At 33.6% G+C, this 19,054-nt stretch overlaps 1 protein-coding gene across 44 annotated transcripts in view; it reads right to left on the bottom strand.

Moving 5' to 3' along the window:
* Positions 1-19,054, bottom strand: part of gramd1ba (GRAM domain containing 1Ba) — a 168,734-nt gene that overhangs the window by 37,581 nt on the left and 112,099 nt on the right. For 19 of the 44 annotated variants that reach the window (XR_015501501.1, XR_015501500.1, XR_015501505.1 and 16 more), the window contains one exon: positions 4,349-4,565. Coding sequence is in view for 35 of the 44 variants with exons in the window: in XM_087271317.1 (XP_087127443.1) it covers positions 4,349-4,565 (217 nt within the window). In the remaining 9 variants the exon portion in view is untranslated. Of the gene's footprint in view, positions 1-544; positions 569-931; positions 953-4,348; positions 4,566-19,054 lie in introns of all 44 variants that reach the window. The other 25 variants (XR_015501498.1, XR_015501502.1, XM_087271324.1 and 22 more) reach the window with 2 other exon arrangements.

Below are 19,054 nucleotides of genomic sequence, written 5' to 3'. Positions count from 1 at the left end.
AAAGTATATATATCTATATGAGTGAAAAATGGTATAATCCATCCGTCTGTCCATCCATCCATCCATCCATCCATCCATCCATCCATCCATCCATCCATCCATCCATCCATCCATCCATCCATCCATCCATCCATCAGTGAAATATGTTTGATCAGCACAGGTATAAGTGCAATTCATTGAAGTATATATAATAAAAGAAGGGATTTACAGCACAGCTCTGTTTGTGTATGGGATGTTTTTCTTCATCAGAACACAGATTCACCATACACAAAGCTCCCACAAGGGGGCGGCAAATACATTAAATGGAACAGTTTTTCAGTCAAATATTGGCAAACCGTAATGCACTTGTTTGTTATCAGCTCTAGCACAACTAACTCAGAAGGGTCTGATTGCGAAAGATACATACACACAGATTTAAAAGCAGTCTCTCCTTTTCTCTGACTCCAAGCATCAGCAGAATCGAGAGATTGAGAGCATCGGACAAACACGGGGACTCTACAGCGCTCTCATCCCAAGCTCAAGGGCACAAATATTGATGTCTTACTTTAATCAGGTTTAATCCGTCATACTGGAGAGAAAGTTCATCAGAAAGATGAGTGTGAGATGGTAAATAGGGGGTTTTAATCTCCATTTTTGTCTTTATGAATTAAACTGTGAGCATGTAGCATGTTTTCCTATAGCATCACAACATTAAACCTTTGTGTGTGTGTGTGTGTGAGATTCTACATAGTGTTTGGTGGAGCTGCATTATTTGTTAAAATACAGTACTCAAACATTTATAAAATCCTAGTCCTAATTTGGCCGTCATGTAAAGTTATGATCACACACATTTAGTATATCCATGGTTAGCAGAGACAGGTGAAGCAGAGGTCATTGGCGTGGGTCACAGGCAGGGTGGAGGTACAGTAATGCAGAAAAGAGTGATGCTTACTTTAGACAGTCTCTTGTGTGACTAGCATGCATGAGAGGAAGAACAGATATCAGAAAACAAACAAAAACAAAACTATGAATTATGTGCAGAGAAATAAATAAATTATAAACACTGTTGTGCAGCAGAGTTTCCTCATGAAGTTCTGTGTTATTCATTATTAACATGAGGTGCTGATGAGCATGAAATGATTATGCAACCATTACTGACTCTAAATTCGGCTAGACCATGGGTGTCCAAACTCAGTCCTGGAGGGCCGGTGTCCTGCAGAGTTTAGCTCCAACTTGACTCAACACACCTGTGTTTCTAGAAAGCCTAGTAAGAGCTTGATTAGCTAGGCCAGGTGTATCTGATTGGGGTTGGAACTAAACTTTGCAGGACACTGACCCTCCAGGACCGAGTGTGGACACCCCTGGGCTAGACTGAAATGAACACTTTTGTTTATAAGATAAATACAGTACAAATGATTTTTTAAGCATGTTGACAAAGAAAACTTTTACCTTTTAGAAGGTTTGCCTTGCAAATGCAATCCTTCAGCAGATGTTATGATATGGAAATGAAAGCAATGCCTCTATTTCTATTTTTTTCTGAAATCTAGCAAGCTGCCGCAGCGTCTCCTGCATTTCTACTACTGCACAGCTACTCAAAGGCAGCATTCTTAGGTTCAAATCATGCTCAATGTGCTAGTGAGTCTTTGCACTGACTTGTACCTGTACTTTAGTGCAATACTACTACTAATACTACAACTACACTGTAAAAAAAAAACAAAAAAAAACCTCTAGTTTAACAAAGTGACTTTTATTGGCATTTTAGTAGCTTATAATAATATCTGGTTTAAGAAATAATATATAGAGAAATAAGCCTGTATAGTAACAGTGAATGTTCTGGCAGTTTATTATAAGGTTTTTGTAGCATAATAAACCACTCCAACCAAGACAATATTTCACTTCAAACTATTACAAATGTTCATAAAAGCCACTTTTCCAACATTTCAAGGTTAAAAGTTGTCAGAAGAAAGATTAAGATCCCATAATGCAATTCAAAAGCAGAAATAATAAAAAATAAAAAAATTTCATTGGAATTAAGAAGTTAATTCATGGATATATTTTTAAGTGTGGGATTACTACTACTAATAATGATTTCAAAATAATAATTTGTGCACCTTTGTATAATAACAACAATGATGATAATAAAAAATATACTATAATAATAATAATAATAGGGCGACACGGTGGCACAGTGGGTAGCACTGTAGCCTGACAGCAAGAAGGTCGCTGGTTCGAGCCCCGGCTGGGTCAATTGGCATTTCAGTGTATAGTTTGCATGTTCTCCCTGTGTTCACGTGGGTTTCATCATTTTTCAGGTGATTGATTGATTGATAAAAAATATAAATAAATTAATAATAATAATAATAGCTATTTTTAAATAATTATACGTGCACCTTTGTGTAATAATGAATAAATAGTAATAATAATAATGATAATAATAATAATACATATTAAAACTGTGTACCTTTGTGTAAAATAGTAATAATAATAATAATAATAATAATAACAATAATAATAAAAATAATAACAATAATAATAATTACAATAATAATGATAATAATGATAATAATACCTATTTTAAAATAATTATATGTGCACCTTTGTGCAATAATGAAAAAAAATTATAATAATACATATAAAAACTGTGTACCTTTGTGTATAATAATATTAATAATAATAATAATAATAATAGCTATTTTGAAATAATTATATGTGCACCTTTGTGTAATAATGAATAAATAATAATAATAATAATGATGATAATAATAATAATACATATAAAAACTGTGTACCTTTGTGTAAAATAGTAATAATAATAATAACAATACTAATAATTACAATAATAATAATAATAATAATGATAATAATACCTATTTTAAAATAATTATATGTGCACCTTTGTGCAATAATGAAAAAAAATTATAATAATACATATAAAAACTGTGTACCTTTGTGTATAATAATAATAATAATAATAATAATAATAATAATAATAATAAAATAATAATAACAAAAGTAATCATGATATTAATAATAATAAAGATAATAATAACAAATAATAATAATACTTTTTTTAAAATAATTATATGTGCACCTTTGTGTAATAATGAATAAATAACAACAATAATAATAATAAAAATAATAATAATGCATATAAAAACTGTGTACCTTTGTGTAAAATAGTAATAATAATAATAATAATAATAACAATAATAATAATGATGATAATACCTATTTTAAAATAATTATATGTGCACCTTTGTGCAATAATGAAAAAATAATAATAATAATACATATAAAAACTGTGTACCTTTGTCTATAATAATAATAATAATAATAAAATAATAATAACAAAAATAATAATGATAATAATAAAGATAATAATAAAAATAATAATAATACCCTTTTTAAATAATTATATGTGCACCTTTGTGTAATAATGAATAAATAATAATAATAATAATAATAATAATAATGCATATAAAAACGGTGTACCTTTGTGTATACTACTACTACTACTACTACTACTACTACTACTACTACTAATAATAATAATAATAATACATGTTTTAAAAAATACTATTTTTAATAAATAAATTGTGTACCTTTGTGTAATAATAATAATAATAATAACAATAAATAATGTAGAAAAACTATGTACTTTTTTGTAATAATAATAATAACAATATTAATAATACATATATAACAATTAGCGTACACTTGTGTACAACCACTACTACTACTAATAATAAAAATAATGACAAAAATATGCTGAAGAAATAATTTATTACTATTACAATATAATCTCAATGTAAGAAAAAATGTAAATAGAAAAAAACTTTTTCACAGGGTATTTATTTTCCATTGTATCAGGAAAGCATGACTTTTTACAACCCTTTTCTTTACTTGCAAGATACAAACGCTTGAGATGATATTTTGGAGTAGAACCATTTCATTATTTTAGTTTTTAATGTTTCTTAAAGGGGAACGTTCACCCAAAAATGAAAGTCTCATCACCCTTTACTCACACTCAAGTGGTACTAAACTTTTATGAATTTAGTTTTCCTGAAGAAAAATAATGACACAATTGTCACCTTTATTAAACTATTCTTTTAAAAGTAAAGTACTATTTAATAATCTTAATCACTTCATCTGACATTGTTGGAAGATGTTCCCTAGGTAGGCAGCTCACTAGGTTTTGAGTCACATCAAATTAAACTGTTATAATATTATCATTATCATCATCTCTTTAGGCACAAATAATCCCACAATGGAGTTTAAAAGCTTTACTCTGAAGGGGTAAAAGTGTCAGACAGGCGGTAGTGTAAATGCAGAGAGCAGAAGTACAGTAAGTATAGTCACACACGTTTACCTTGGAGTTTTTCCCTCCGGTGCGGGTGGTGTGAAGCGACTGGCTGTATGTGCGCTGGACGGCTGGCTCTGGGGTGGAGGGGGATTTATCTGAGGAGTGATCCGAGCCCTTCTCCACCATGTTCTCTCCCTCGGGACTCTGGGGCGTTGGGGAGCGTGAGCGTTTACGCAGGACGGGTGAGCAGGCCGGCGTGCTGCGGTTCGAGTTACTGGCAGTGCTGGAGAAACAGGAAAAAAAAAAGAAAAGTCCGATAAATAAACCAAAATCTTCACTTTGAGTAGAATGCAAATAGCTAATGGATTCGTTAACATGGGTGGTCTCAGCAGTGAAGGGTAAATTACATCACAAAAAGGTATTAATTGCATAATTCACATTTTCTTTTCGTTTACTTTTCAAAATACTATGTCAGAAAAGAAATCAGATTACTCAATAAGTACTCAATGTTGTTTTAAACATACACACACAAAGATATTTCGAAGAGTGTTTGACATTTTATAATTCACATTTTATTGAAAGTACTTTTCTAATTACTTTGTCTAAAAGTAATCGGATTACTCGATAAGTACTCAATGCTATTTATAACACAGAGAGAACATAAATAGCTAATGGATTCGCTACCATGAGTTCACATGAGTGGTCTCATCAGTGCTGGGTAAGTTACTGTCACCGACTCGGTCCCAGTCATTCCCCTCGCTGGCCAGCAGAGGCCACCATCTCCGGACTTTTAGCATAACATCATCCACTTAAACTGATTGCGCACACACCTGTTATCAATCCCGCTAACGACCCACGCTACCTGTTATAAGCCACGCTCTCACACTAGTTCAGTGCGAAGTCTTGTTCTGCCACGGCTAACATCTCTGAGCGGTATTCCCTTGCCTGATCTCCTGTGTATTACCCCGGACTGTTTCTGACTTGTTGTCTGTTGCCTGTTGTCTGAGTTGTGATTGAACTGTGTCTATTAAATACTGCAAATGGATCCCTCCGTGTCAGGCTCCTCGTTACAGTTAATTAAAAAAAAGTTACTAATTGCATAATTCATATTTTATTGAAGGTACTTTGTCTGAAAAGTAATCAGATTACTCGATAAGTACCCAAAGCTATTTCAAATCCACACACACACAGAGTACAAATAGCTGGATACACTACCATGAGTGCTCATGAGTGAGTCTCATCAGTGTTGAAGTTACGTTTTGAAGTTAAGTTACTTTAAAAAAGTTATTGATTGTTATATTGCATTGATAGAATATTATTTACATCTGAAACGTAATCGGATTACTCAGTAAGTACTCAATGCTAAATCCACATACAAAAAGAGTGAAAATAGCGATTAGATTCACTACATGAGTGGGTCTCATCAGTGCTGGGTAAGTTATTTGCATAATTCACATTTTATTGAAATAACTTTTCATATTACTTTATCTGAAAAGTAATCGGATTACTCGATAAGTACTCAATGCTATTTCAAATCCTTAGAAATCTCCATGCATAGACAATGGAAACTTATTTTTTTTTCATTTGAGTCAATATGAGGAAGTTAGCTTTATTAAAAAAGAAACTACTTGAGAAAGGTTCAACATTACTTGTATTAAACATGAAACGTTTCAAAGTAATGCACTAAAAAGATGATTTCTGCACAACTGTTGCAAACACTTTGGGCCCTATCATACACCCGGCGCAGTGTGGCGCAAGGCGTGGCGTTTCAGCATGTGTTTTAGGATATAACTCAGGTTTTTGACCACACTTGGTTATTATTGTTCATTTATTCGTTTGCTGGAAATTAGAACTGAATTTAGAAATAGTTTTGAAACGAATATTTGCGCTTAACAAACAAAATTATTTATTTATAGACTAATTAATGTCTGTGTGTAAAGGTTTCCCTATCCAAGAGCAATGTGAAAGTGATCCATTATCTCTCATTCCCACGCAGTAGATGCTCTGTTTAACAGTTTTCTGTTAAAAAAAATGTTAACTGTTTGCTTGTGAAATGCTCAGTTTTTCCACTTACACTTACTTTACGTCATGTAAATAGAAAATACACTAATGGTGCGAGGTATTAAAACATGAAACGTTTCAAAGTAATGCACTAAAAAGATGATTTCTGCACAACTGTTGCAAACACTTTACATGAGCTGACAAACTACATTTAGTATTGTTCAACTTAATTAATTTGTTTAAATTCAGCCCAAATAAATTGTTTGTAAACCCCCTTACCTTAAAAAAATTCAGTAAATCCAATGAATTATCTTTGAATCATTTTTGTCAATGCATATACTTCATATTGTCATCAATTTCTTACTAAAGCCAATGTTTGAATTCATCAACTTGATACACTGTAAAAATATTGCAGTGTTTCACACAATTCATTCATGTTATCCTAACACAAATCACAAATAAAGTTAACTTAACAAATTTAAGTGGTTTGAACATAAAACTATTAAGCTGTCTCAAAAAAAATCTCAAGAATTGTAGTGTTTTAACTCATTTAAAATAAGCAGCTTTAAAAAGCAGCAAAATATATTTATGACAAACAAAATAATACAATTAATCTGCTTCTCTGAATTGATTTGTTTGATTCCTCTCTATCGGAGTTGTTTAATTTAAGTAATGTATATTTGTAATTAGATTAGCTAAAAATGAAAAGTGATCGCTTATTAATGTTAATTTAACTACAGTAACTAGTTATTTTGTAACTAATTATAGCAAAGACTGGGTCTCAAACACACACTGTCAAAGTCAGTTCTCATTAAGTAAATTTGACAGATTTTCTAGGTAACACTTGTGTTGAATTTTATTTTTAATAGCCATTATGTAGATTAAAGACCTTTCTGTTTAGTAAAGCATACACTCAATGCATCACTTAGCGGGTTTCCACACAGGCTTCTGCATCTTGCTTATATACACTATGAACAGCAGCTACGCTAATTATTCTCTCTATCCTCTATTTCCACCTGGGGATACTCATCCCGAGGTCCTCAGATTATGCAGAGCCACTGATTGAATCCAAGACCAGCGACGAGATGATCCCAAGGTTTCCATATCCGGGACCAGGCCATATCCTGAGCTGCTGCTGCACTGCTGGTCATGGGGAGTGGAGAACATGAGTCTGATTCCAGCGACGCTCCAGGGACAGACGAGTCTTCGCTGAGGCCAGCTTCCAGCCTCCACCGCGGTGACTGAAGCTCTGCACAAGACTTTTGGCCAGTGGAGAAATTAAAATGGTCGTGCCCAACTGAGTCTGGTTCTCTCAAGGTTTTTTTTCTTCACTCTCCTATCAGGTGAAGTTTTTTTCCCTCTCCGCTGTCGCCACTGGCTCGCATGGTTCAGGATTGGTAGAGCTACGCATCGATGAATTTGCTCTTCAGTGTTTGAACTCTCAGTAATGATTTGAAATCACACTGAACTGAGCTAAACTGAACTGAACTGAACTTAAACACTAAAAACTGAACTACACTGTTCCAGTTACTATGACCATTTATGTGAAGCTGCTTTGACACAATCTACACTGTAAAAGCACTATACAAATAAAGCTGAATTGAATTGAATTGAATGTTGCTGTGAGTATTTACAAGATTTTTATGTCAAACAATTGATTTCCTGGATGATTTAGGCCTGTCATATCATCATAAGACGGCAATTTTGACATGAGTGATTAATTGAATCATTCAGTCAAATGACTTGTTCAAAACAGCTGATTCATTTTTCGAAGAAACAAAGTAAGTGACCGTCCAGTGAAATAGATCATGGAATCACTGACTAGTATGATTTGTTGAAAAACAGATTCATTCAGGAATGGAAAAGTGCCAACATGCATCAAACTATAATTATAAGGAACGATTCATAAAAATTGCAAATAGATGTGTTTTGTTTTGTCTGTTTTTCCTAAAACATGCACACACAGTCGTATGTTTAGGCTGATACATTTTCTCAAGTGTCTGGCAAACACAAACACATAAACACACACAGAGAGAGACTAGTTTCTACAGTATATCCCGATGGGGACTAACGTATTGATGTTTCTACTATAAAACGTGTATATTCTATTTTTGGAGACACCTCAGAAATAGGAGATAAATATACATCGCAGGCAGTATCTTTGTGTATGATATTAGCTAAGAAAATAATTTTACAAAATTGGAAGTCAGATTATGTGCCTGTTTTCGAAATTTGGGTTAGAAGCTTAAGTTTCGTGTTGCCCATGGAGGAAATGCGATATGGGATGACAAACAAACTAAACACATTTTTAAAAATCTGGAGCCCAATTATGTTCTATATCAGTAATGCTAACTTGTAACTCTTTATAAGTGAGATTGGTCTGGAGTAAGTCGAAATGTGGAGCCTATGCATTTCTCTGTAAATTATTTTTGTTTCATATTTAATTCTATTTATTTCCTTATGCTTTCTGGATGATGTTGTATTATGTTGTGCCTGACTATTTGTATATTTTGAAATGGCCTTTGTAACCCCCCCTTATTTTTATTTATTTTTTATGTTGTTTTTTGTTCTGTTTATGTTGTTGATTTTTTGTTAAGCTAAAAACAATAAAAAGATTAAAAAACCAAAAAACCAAAAAAAAAAAAAAAAACGTGTATATTCTATCCCACTACCAACCCTAGCCCTAAACTCAACCCTCACAGCTAACAATCTGCATTCTTACATTTTCAAAATACTTCATTCTGTGTGATTTATAAGCATGTTTACCAATGGGGACCACAATTTTGGTCCCCACAGTGACACAAGTCCCCATAACATGTGTGCATTTAGATTTACCCCCTACTGGGATATAAAAACAAGGACACATACAGACACACAGAATGAAAACTGCAGTGTCGCACCGAAACACCAAATGATTGTTTAGAGCAATTTCGGTTGGCAAAACTGAAACAAACAACGCAGCTCAACATTAACTTCTTGTTGACCTTCTTGTTGCATAAAATAAAATATCTAACTTTCAACTGCATTTGCTGATATTTGGAAAAATGACACTCTTGCCATTTCTTGAGAATTTAAAAACACAAACGTTATTATTATTATTAAAGAAAATACATTTTCTTTCTTTAACAATTGGAGTATTAACTAGTTCCAACTCCATGCAAATGTGCTTCCTCATCCCACAGTCTATGCTTTTGAATGGTGTTTTTTTTTTTTGTAAAGAGACTGACACACTTGATGTCAGCTTGATCAATTGTAAAGACAACAATAGAGAATAAATATCACACACCCCTACGCAAATCCCCTCATGAGAGAGGGAAGCCTTTGTGTTTTCGACTGCGACAGACAGTAAGCACACATCAGGGATCACCAACAGCTTTTTCAAAAGCACGTGACGGCGTTACGCAATATCCTCTAGTCTTAGTTTTTCCTACACCCTTGTGTGCTGTTGGGGATGTTTTCATCTAATTTGACCACAACTTTCTCTGTGTTTCAGCAAATGGAATGATTGTTGGGAACATATCTTATTTTGACAGATATTTTGGGAAAATGCTTTGAAAATGTTTAAAAGTTCAACAATACACTCAAATCGACTACCCTTTCAATATGTTGGTGGTTGTTTTTGCTCCATTGACCTCCTTTATAATCACATTTTTTGATTGCAAAGCCATGACAGGATATAATCATGCATTGTTGATTGTTGCTGGTTTTCCCTGTTGGGAAATGGAACAATTTGTCATTTTTGCTGTTCATCAGATGCGCTGCAAAAAAAAAGCTTTCTGTCTTCTATAGACCTTTTTAATAGAATGCAATTAGCCATTATGTTTGTTTTAATGCGTAAGCAAGATGCTTCGAATTTCCAGTCGGCAGCCCTGTTGCTGAGCGTAAGGCACTGCAGCGGGTGGTGAAAACTGCCCAAAGCATCAAAGGGTAGGGCTGCTCGATTATGGGAAAAATCATAATCACGATTATTTTGGTCATAATTGTAATCACGATTATTCAAAACGATTATCAGTTGAAGTCAAAATTATTCGCCCTTCTGAGAATTTATTTTTATATACAAATATTTCCCAAATTATGTTTAACAGAGCAATTTTTTACAGTATTTCCTATAATATTTTTTTCTTCTAGAGAAAGGCTTATTTTTTTATTTCAGCTAGAAAAAAATCAGGTTTAAATATTTTGAAACCTATTTTAATAGCTCAATATTATTAGCCCCCTTAAGCAATATATATTTTTTATTGTCTGCAGAAGAAACTACTGTTACATAATGACTTGCCTATTTACTCTAATTAAGCCTTTAAAATGTCACTTTAAGCTGATTACTAGTATCTTGAAAAATATCTAATAAAATATAATATACTGTCATTATAGCAAAGATAAATGAAATCAGTTATTAAATCTGTTTAAACTGTGTTTTAAGCATCTTTACTGTAAGAAAAAAGTCCTTTAGTCAAGAGCAGCGAGTGGATTTTGTCCTTTTGTTGTTTGATTAATAATAAAAACAGCAGCAGGATTATCGCACGCTGTCACTTTAAGAATAGTGCGGCTCCGATATGGTTTCTCTTTCACATGTCTTTTGATTCTCAACTTGTTTGTTTATTACACAAATGAGGATTAATATGAATAATCACTAAACACCATGTATGTTTTTGACCATTAAAGATCTCGCATTAGGATAGCGTTAGATGTGCGTGTGCTCTGCTGTCTGAGGCTAAGCGCGGACCGCGCGCACACAGACACACACAAACACACACAAACACACACACAATACCTGTCCGAGGCTATGCGCAGCGCGCACACACACAACAGTACGTGCTCTTTCGCACTTTTAAAAATATGAATGATGCGCATACCATGCTGCAAAAGTTACATTACAGCACATCTTTCAGTCACTTTCACGTGTAACTTGAAAGGAGGCGGTATATGATGGAATAATCGTTTATCTCGATTAATGGTTTTTCATAATCGTTATGAGCCGTAATCGAAATCGAAACCGGATTTTCGATTATTTGCACAGCCCTATCACAGGGACCACACTGCCAGCCATAGAGGACATCCAGAAGAAACAGTGTCTGCGCCGAGCACGCAGTATTCTTAAGGACACCTCTCACCCTGCACACAGACTTTCACTCCTGCCTTCTGACAGGTGCTTCAGGCTCCCCCGCACAAAAAACAGCAGATTGAGGAGCAGCTTTTTCCCGAGAGCTGTTTCCCGCAAACAGTAACTGGCTGGTTTCCTTGTCAGTCAAATAAGCTCTTGGGTGACTTTCTGGCATGGGTTATGAAGGTTATAAGCTCACAGCAGTCACTGAATAAGTGTAAAAGCAACAGAAATCAATGCTAGTCTCCACCCAGGGCTTATAAATAGTGTGAAAAGTGAGAAGTAACTGCTATTGGCGAGTGTTAGTTACCAATTGGCTGGTAAGTGGGAACTCTCATTAATTTTTACAATGCCTGAAGCATGAAATGACTGAGCGCCATTATAGAGCCCCAATGACCACATTGTAAATAGATAAATATTTAATCTGATCTTTTGAGGTGAGCAGCTCATGATAACAGTGTTTTCAGCGTCTCACTTCATGGTAAACAATCCGCATGAACTCTATCTCTGCATGTACCTTGTGTTTGATTATAATGTGCATTTGAAAATACGCCAACCTGCAGCAAATGTTAATTATAAGGAATATTTGATAACAATTCAAATAGACGTTTGCTTTTGCCTGCTTTTAATAGATGAAACACATTTGTCATGTCAATTTTCATAGACGTATACTCTATAAACTGTATATTCCACCCCATTTTTCTACCCTCACAGAACACAATATGCATCTTTACATTCACAAAATACATCATTCTGTGTGATCTATGAGCCGCTTTCCTCATAAAAAAAGGTCAAATTAGATATTTCTTTTCATCTTTGAAATATCGCTAAGTTATGAAGTATGCTATCCATCTCAGATGCAGAAAAAACTAGTCCATGCTTTTATGACTTCAAGGATGGATTACTGTAATGCTCTGTTTGCTGTCTGCCCAGCATCCTCTGTTAGCAAACTTCAGCTAGTACAAAATGCAACTGCCAGAGTTCTTACCAGGTCTAGAAAATATGATCATATCACCACAATTTTATCCTCCTTATACTGACTGCCTGTTAAGTTTCGTATTGAATTTAAAATATTACTTCTCACCTATTGACCTTATTCTAAAATGCGGAAGTGCGCCTGTTTTCGCTATTGTCTTAGAACTTCCGATTCAGTCACCTATGGGAGAAATGACTAGGAATAATAAACGGCAGAAAATGGCCAAACTACTTGCTCAACAAATAAATGTTTGCATGACTACACAGACCAAGTAGCATAATATAATAAGAAAATATTAAATTGCAACATCAAGCAGCGTAACGAGCAGTTGTTAACGTCAAAAAATGAATGGAAGTGAATGTGACCGGAAGTCGCGAGACAAAAAGATTCAAATGGCAGCGCCCACTCGACAGCCGAAAATAAGGTGAATAAAGCTTAAAAAACCTAGCTCCTGTTTATCTAACCAACCTTATGTCTTGCTACAATCCAATCCGCTCTTGAGGATCTCAAAACTCAGGGCTTCTGGTAATACCCAAAATAGGAAAGTCTACTAAAGGAGGTCGAGCCTTCTCATTTATGGCTTCTAAACTCTGGAATAGCCTTCCTGATAATGTCCGAACATCCCATAATGTAAATAAGTTGTCATTTAATAAGAATATGTCAACAATTAAATTTTGCCAAAAATATCAGACAGACCCTTATAAGTCTAAGATGACGATATGTCAATTTGCATATTTTGTATCCTGTATTAACTTATTTATTTTCTGTCATGTTTTTTTTTTTGTCCTGTCATTGTCATTTTGTTACAAAGAAGAATCTTCTGTCATGAAAAACAAACTCCACATAAACATACCTAGCAATAAAGCTCTTTCAGATCATAATTATGTATTTATTTATTTACCTGTTGTATAGCTCTTTCATTCCAATTCTTAAGATGTAAAGGTAAGGAGACTAAAAAGAGATCTGTGACTCAACTAATTGTGAACTCCTGAAATAAAATGAGTATACACTGTCAGCATCGAAAGATAATTAATCATTTCACAAATAAAGGCTCAAAGCTGAATTAGTTTTTAAAATTCTTGTGGTATTATTTAATAAATTATTGAGTGCGGACAATCTTTGCTACATACAGTTGAAGTCAGAATTATTAGCCCTTGCTGAATTATTAGCCCCCCTGTTTAATTTTTTCCCCAATTTCTGTTTAACAGAGAGAAGATTACTTCAACATATTTCTAATCATAATAGTTTTAATAACTCATCTCTAATAACTGATATATTTTATTTTTGTCATGACGACAGTAAATAATATTTGACTAGATATTTTTCAAGACATTTCTAGACAGCTTAAAGTGACATTTAAAGGCTTAAATAGGTTAATTAGGTTAACTAGGCAGGTTAGGATAATTAGGCAAGTTATTGTATAATGATGGTTTGTTCTCTAGACTATTGAAAAATACATATAGCTTAAAGGGGCTAATAATTTTGTCCCTAAAATGATTTTAAAAAATTAAAAACTGCTTTTATTCTAGCCGAAATAAAACATATTTCCTTGCTCTGTTAAACATCATTTAGGAAATATAAAAAATAAAATCAAAGGGGGGGGGCTAATAATTCTGACTTCAACTGTGCACACACATAAGCACACACATACACACACACACACACAAACCACTCATAAGCCTTTTACCTCTGCCCTGTCAGCTTCCTGGAATGTTCTCATTTTGACATCTCAATCTCACAGATCTGACCAAAAACACAGCAGTGGGCGTCAAATCAAAAAATATGCAGCTTTACAGGGAACTTCCACATCACTGATAAAAATCACAGTATCTTTAGTGGAAATGACAAAAAATCATGAGGTGCTGGCACATTTACAAAAATACAGAAATGGCACATTTGGTGATCTTTCCAATGAGCAAAACATATTCTCTTTATTTCCTTATTGCGACTTGTGAGTTTATCAGGATGAATGTACAATGAGCTTTCAAAAATACGAAGCCAGTTTTAAAGATATTGTGGCATGGGTTACAGTCCAAATAGTCTACAAATACAGATCATAAATAATACTAAGAAATTAATTAAGTAATCCATAAACAAATATAATAATCTAAAAACAATCATTTTTTTTAGCAGAAACTTTTAATACAATTAAACTCCACTTATAGGATTAGTGTTCTGCTAAAAAGAGTAATGCCATCCAATAATTGAGACGCTCTTCTGAGAAAAACCCTCAGCACAATCTGACCTCAAGCACAGAGAATCTCTCAATCAGACCTTGTTTGCTCACAAAGGTCAAGATGATGGAGATAATAGAGAAGATGAAAAGCCCTTCTCTCTCCATCCAGCCCTTCATCTGTCCCTCAGAGAGGACACCAAGCTCTAGCTTAATTATTCATGTTCTGTACCTGAGCTAAGAGCTGCCCGTCTGGAAAAACAAACAGACTGAGAGAGAGAGACACTTCCTCACCCGCTGACCAAATTATCAGCACATCAGAGAAACATTCAAACCAAATTTGAGCTCATTTATTGTGAATAATTTCATTTAAAAATTGAAAATAAGGCTGCAAAGGGAGAATATCTGGAAGTTTCACCTAAGTTACACAGAAATGTTGTGTTCCTGGCTGTCAGTGGTGTAAAGTAACTAATTACAAATACTCAAATTACAGTAATTAAGTACTTTTTCTCAGAAATGGTAATTTACCAGGTAGTTTTTTTTTAAAACGTTTATTTGTGCTTTTTGCTGCAACAAAATACAGGAAAAAAAAACAATTCAATACACTACAATATAATATAATACATATAAAATACAATACATAAAATAATAATAATAATAATAATAATAATAATAATAATAATAAATAAAATAAATAAATAAAATCGCTTATCTATGACAGAACAACCGAACGACAGAACACAGAGGGACAAATGCACATGAAAGCAAAATATAATTTAGCTGGTCAGGTTAATGCATAAATAAAAGCAATTATAAAGTAACGTTGTTGTATCCTAAAAAATTGCATTATCCTGACAACAGTGTTATTGTCAATTAATAGTTTGGGCATGCACATTATTAAGAATAGTATAGATTATGAATTGTGAATATCAAATAAACTCAATCTTTAATTACTGTGTTATCAAAAAGGGTTATTAGTTAGCTTGTGTTTCTTCCACTGCATTAAGGTGTTCTAATATCTGTCCCCATGTTTTATCAAACATCCGCAATTTGTCATTATTGATTTATCTCAACCTCTCCAAAGCAAGCATGTTTACGATATTTCTACCCCATATACCAAATTTAGGTACAGATTCCGTTTTCCACATTCTCAAGATCACCCTTTTGGCAATTACCATACCAAAAAACATGGCTTGTCTTTTATATTTATTAAACATCTCTAAATTACTAAGTATCCCAAGAACAGCTATAAGTGGACATGGTTCAAGTTTTCTTTTGAGGGCTTTAAAAAAACATTCAAATATATTTTCCCAATATTCTTGTAATTTAGGACACAAACATATCAAGTGGGTTAGGGATCCTTCTGCTGTTTTATACCTATTACAGTGGAGATACCTGAGGAAAATCTTATGTAGTTTCTCCTTTGAAAAGTATAACCTATGCAGGGTTTTAAATTGAATTAAATGATGTCTTATGTTAATTGAGCATGCATGTATATTCTCAAGGCCTTCTTCCCAACTTTCTGAATCTATCTCTAACCCTAATTCATTCTCCCAGGCTTGCTTAATTCTGGTTTCATCCACAACTTCCTGTCTTAACAAGATGCTATAGAAGCACATTGTGTTGCTTTATAACATTAAAATTTGGTATGCATTTTTTCACAAAATCTCTAATCTGTAGGTATCTGAAGAAGTCAGAGATATTGATATTGAATGCTATTTTTAATTGCTCAAATGAGGCAAATGTCCCATCTATATATAAATCCTTTATTTTTTGAATACCCTTTTCTTTACTAGGTAGTTTTATCAATGTGTCCTTTTACTTTCCATTGAGTACATTTTTAGTGCTGTATCTGTATTTTTACTCCACTACTTTCCTTCAACCTGCAGTCACTGCTTTATTTTTCTTGTCTATGGGATTAGAAAAATCAGTCCTGTGCTTCCTGTCCAATCGAATCGCTCATAGAAGGTAAATTGCATCATAATGAACTACCTCAAGACATGTGTGCTTTGTAATTGCAGCAAACTGTTTGAAAGCATTAAAAGTGTCCAAGATGATGTCCAAAATCTTTACACGCAATGACCCAGAAACTGTTTAGATGCATGTCACTGATGAGAAGATGACGGATGTTTACTGTATGATGACCGAAATGGCCTTAAACACCCAACAGGCACAAGATGTCAACATGACGTCAGATTGATGTTGTACACTAACCTCATGGGGACGTTGCATTTTGTTTGGAAATGAAAATCTGGTTGATGTCAGAACTCAACGTCAATGTTTAACCTAAAACCAACCAAATATCAACTTCTAATGATGGGACAGCTTGAATTTGTGTGGATTATACCACTATGACGTCTATCAGATTTTAGATTTTGGTTACCATACCTGATGAAGAAATGTCAGTATTTGACATCAATATGATGTTGGTTTAAGATGTTGGATCGACGTTGGATTTTGGTCACTTTCTAACAAAATAAAAATAACCCAAATATCAACTTCTAATGATGGGACAGCTTGAAGTTGTGTGGATGTTACCACTATGACGTCTATCAGACGTTGGATTTTGGTTGCCATACCTGATGAATAAACGTCAGTATTGGTTGTCAATATGATGTTGGTTTAAGATGTTGGATCGACGTTGGATTTTGGTCGCTTTCTAACAACATAAAAATAACCCAAATATCAACATTATTTGACGTCATTATTGGACATTAAAATAACGTTGTCCTTAGACGCTGGCTAGAGATTGAATTTTGGTCACCTGACATCACAACCTAAATCTAACCTAATATTAACGTCTTATGACATTGTGTGCCTGCTGGGTAATAACTAAATGCACTACAGAATGTTACGTTTACACACACATGCGTACTACTCACTTCTCTTGAGTAATTTTGATAGGTCTACTTTTTACTCATACTTTGAGTAATATTTACAACAGATACTTTTACTCTACTTGCACTACATTTTTAGGCAAGTAATTGTACTTTTACTTGAGCATGATTTTTCAATACTCTTTCCACCACTGCTGGCTGTATATCTTATCAGCGAAGAGAAAGCGACACACATTTATCATTTCACCATCTTCCTAGTGACCCGAAGATTCGTTCTGAACGGATGAAAATTTGAAACATTAAAAGATTCAATCTCTAACCTAAAAGGCTGAGAGAAACATATACTCAGAGAGAGAATAGCTAAGTATTCACTACAAACAACATTACATGTTCTAATTCAGTGGTTCTCAAACTGTGGTACGTGTAGCTTCCTTCTAGTGGTACGCGGAGGAATCAAATATGTAATATGTACATGCTACAAATATTTCAAAATTTATCAAAAATGATTTATATATGAATATGACATATAATACTATTCATTATATGACATATAGCCTATATTTCTGAGGTCCAGGCAACATTTTCAAGTGTTGATGAATTGGCTACTATATGTTAATACGGTATCACTTTACAATAAGGTTCATTAGTTAATACATTTACTAACATGAACTAATCATGAACAACACATGTACAACATTGATTAATCATAATTGAACATTTACTAATGCATTATTAACATCCTTGTCCATGCTTGTTAACATTAGTTAATGCACCATGAGTTAACAAACTAACAATGAACAACTGTATTTTCATTAATTAACGTTTATTAACATGAATATATACTGTAGTAAATGTATTGTTCATTGTTTGTTCATGTTAGTAAATGCATTACTTAACATTAACTAATGAACCTTATTGTAAAGTGTGACCGTTAATATTTTACATTTAAAGTACAGCACTTTTCTTTTTACCATTTACACCTTTTAATTTAAATGTTGACTCTATTAGTTTTTTTTTTTTTTTACATATAAGCACAGTACAGTGTTAACATTCAGACTATTTATGTTTAAAGTGGCTGACAATAATAAATATTCTTAATAACAGGAATTAATCTGCCACGTTTATGAACTGTGCAGAACTGTAGGTGCTTTACTGGGCTTACTACGCTGTATTTCAATACTGCTCATTACGGTGGTACTTGGAGAGACATTTTTTTTTTCTGAGGTGGCACTTGAAAAAAGTTTGAGGACCATTGTTCTAATTAAAACTAAATTTGTAAAATGTGTTTCAAATGTGCTTTAAAAATGCTCTCGTTCTCACAATTGAAGCATGTTTTGCTTGCTTGACATTAACTGCATTGTGAATCGCTTTGGAATACAAGTCGGCATGTTTCAGATGTTTTTAATTTAAATACAAGCTGTGTTCCAAATGGCACACTATACACTATGCACTCATGCACTATGTACTTAAACACTCAACAGTATAGTATTTGTATGTTGTGTCGTCCCAAATGGAGCACTAATGTTATTTGACTAAGCGGAAATTCAAACCGTTTCCCTGATGACGTTTGACGGTCGCCAAATCAGTGAAATAAATGACCAAACTATCAAATAATACCTGCCATGAGTATAACCGCATTCACCATCGGGAGGCGCTATAATCACTCTCGTAGGAGAATTTTGCT

Source organism: Danio rerio, chromosome 10, assembly GCF_052040795.2.
Source record: "Danio rerio strain M-AB ecotype USA chromosome 10, GRCz13ab, whole genome shotgun sequence".
Taxonomy (NCBI): domain Eukaryota; kingdom Metazoa; phylum Chordata; class Actinopteri; order Cypriniformes; family Danionidae; genus Danio; species Danio rerio.
The sequence above is the reverse complement of the archived record's forward strand: the minus strand, read 5'-3'. Positions and strand labels throughout refer to the sequence as shown.